We start from the raw sequence: 1,832 nt of genomic DNA, 5'->3' as shown, positions 1-1,832 counted from the left end.
GTATAGACATCAGATATTTAGAAACATTGTAAGTGACAGAGTTGATCATGCTAACAATGATCTTTAGACTGAAGAAGTCTCTTGGAGGAGAGACGAAACGTTTCACTAAAGAAGAACCATCCAGAGGACCTACTGATTTTTTCTACCTGGATTACTGAGATGCATCAGGACGTCAGATAGGACTAATTTCATCAAGATCTGATCATATTTCTGGGTGTACACAGGCTTGAAATAACAATTGTCATTAATGTGTTTTTATTCTTTTGCCTACTGCTAGGTGGCAGTTGCATAGAAACACATAATGATGTCATGAAATAGTCCTTCATCAGAGCTAAACAAAAACAACAGAACTCTGAAGTTCCTAAGCTGAATAATTTTTAAACTCAAAGCATTTTCATATTTTCAGACACCAACTTTTCAGATGGCACCCATCTTGGAATATGGAGTATATCGCAAAACTGTTTGCTAGCACAGTGTTGGTCGCCTACATCTGTATTCCTACCAAATTTCATTCTGCTAGGTGCAGCCATTTCTGTGCTACGGTTGACCAAAAATCTTTGAAAAAATTAAATTAAATTAAAAAGTAGTATTATGAAAAGTGGGGGTCATAATAAACCAAACACTAAGTAGTGCTGTACCATTCACAGCAGTATCACCAACTAATTTCATTTAGTTTGACAAATAATGGCAAAGCATTAAACTTCTACACAGAGTTTAGGTAAAAACTCTGATATTGTCTGTGCGCTGTCATTCTGACAGGAACTTAGCATTCCCATGTAGCTGTTAGCAATATGACAACACAAATTTGCACCACAATAGCATTGATTGTGCTGTAGTTGGTTATTCCAGTGACTTTCTAGTTCAGTGAGCAGAACCTTGTGACCTGAAAAGTGGTGTAAAATAATGAGCTTACTTTTGATGAGTTTCTGGTATTGTGGGTGCTGCTCGGTAAACTGGGTGCTGGTCTGGCCCGGTCCCCCTGCCGCTAGCCACTCTTCTCCAAACATCTTGATGTAGTCAAGCTCCGACCCCCTTCTTTCCTCAGAGGTGACCTAAGACAAACCACAGGTCCCACACATCTTCAGCTGCTGTCAGACCAGTTTCACAATCCTTGTTCCTACAGAGACAAACAGCTCCTCCTTTCAAAGTCTCATCACTGAACTATGTTAACAGAAACATTTCAGGWTTATTTTCAGAGTTAATACTCTGCCAATATAACAGAGGGCCAACTTAGCTAAGACCCAGCTACAATTCATATTTTGAGCTACTGCAAAATCGTAAAAGGACTGAACTTATATAGCACATTATCAAGTCCTGTTGGACTCCAAAGTGCTTCTTTTCACACTCTGATGATTTTAAGCTAAGTATTAGCTGCCCTAGGGCACATTGACAAAGGCAGGGCTGCCATGCACTGGRGCCACCGGACCCTCTGACCAACATCTGAAGGCAAGAAGGGTAAAGTGTCTTAACCAAGGACACAATGACTGAGACAGCTGGAGCAGGGGATCGAACCGGCAAATCTCCGTTTACAAGACTCCTCCTCTGACCACTGCCACCCAGTAAAACTGACTGAATTACTGAAAGTTTTCTGCCTTCACCCATGGGTAATAAAGGTATGCACACAAACACACATTGGGGGCAGAAATATATTCAGCGGGTAAAATAAGTATTGAACACGTCACCATTTTTCTCAGTAAATATATTACTAGAGGTGCTAATGACATGAAATTTTCACCAGATGTTGGTAACAACCCAAAAATGTCCAGAAATGAAGTTATTTGTAATAATGTGGAATGGCACAGGGAAAAAGTATTGAACACACTTACTGAAAT

General features: G+C 40.1%; 1 protein-coding gene across 1 annotated transcript in view; it reads right to left on the bottom strand.

Moving 5' to 3' along the window:
* The window catches only part of tbce (tubulin folding cofactor E), a gene marked incomplete at its 5' end in the record, with an annotated part of 34,228 nt that overhangs the window by 11,615 nt on the left and 20,781 nt on the right, over positions 1 to 1,832 (bottom strand). The window contains 1 exon segment of the mRNA XM_014033717.1: positions 914 to 1,052. Within this exon segment, the coding sequence (XP_013889171.1) occupies positions 914 to 1,052 (139 nt within the window).

This window comes from Austrofundulus limnaeus, unplaced genomic scaffold (assembly GCF_001266775.1).
Source record: "Austrofundulus limnaeus strain Quisiro unplaced genomic scaffold, Austrofundulus_limnaeus-1.0 Scaffold1814, whole genome shotgun sequence".
Classification (NCBI taxonomy): domain Eukaryota; kingdom Metazoa; phylum Chordata; class Actinopteri; order Cyprinodontiformes; family Rivulidae; genus Austrofundulus; species Austrofundulus limnaeus.
This window is presented reverse-complemented; position numbering and strand designations above follow the sequence as displayed.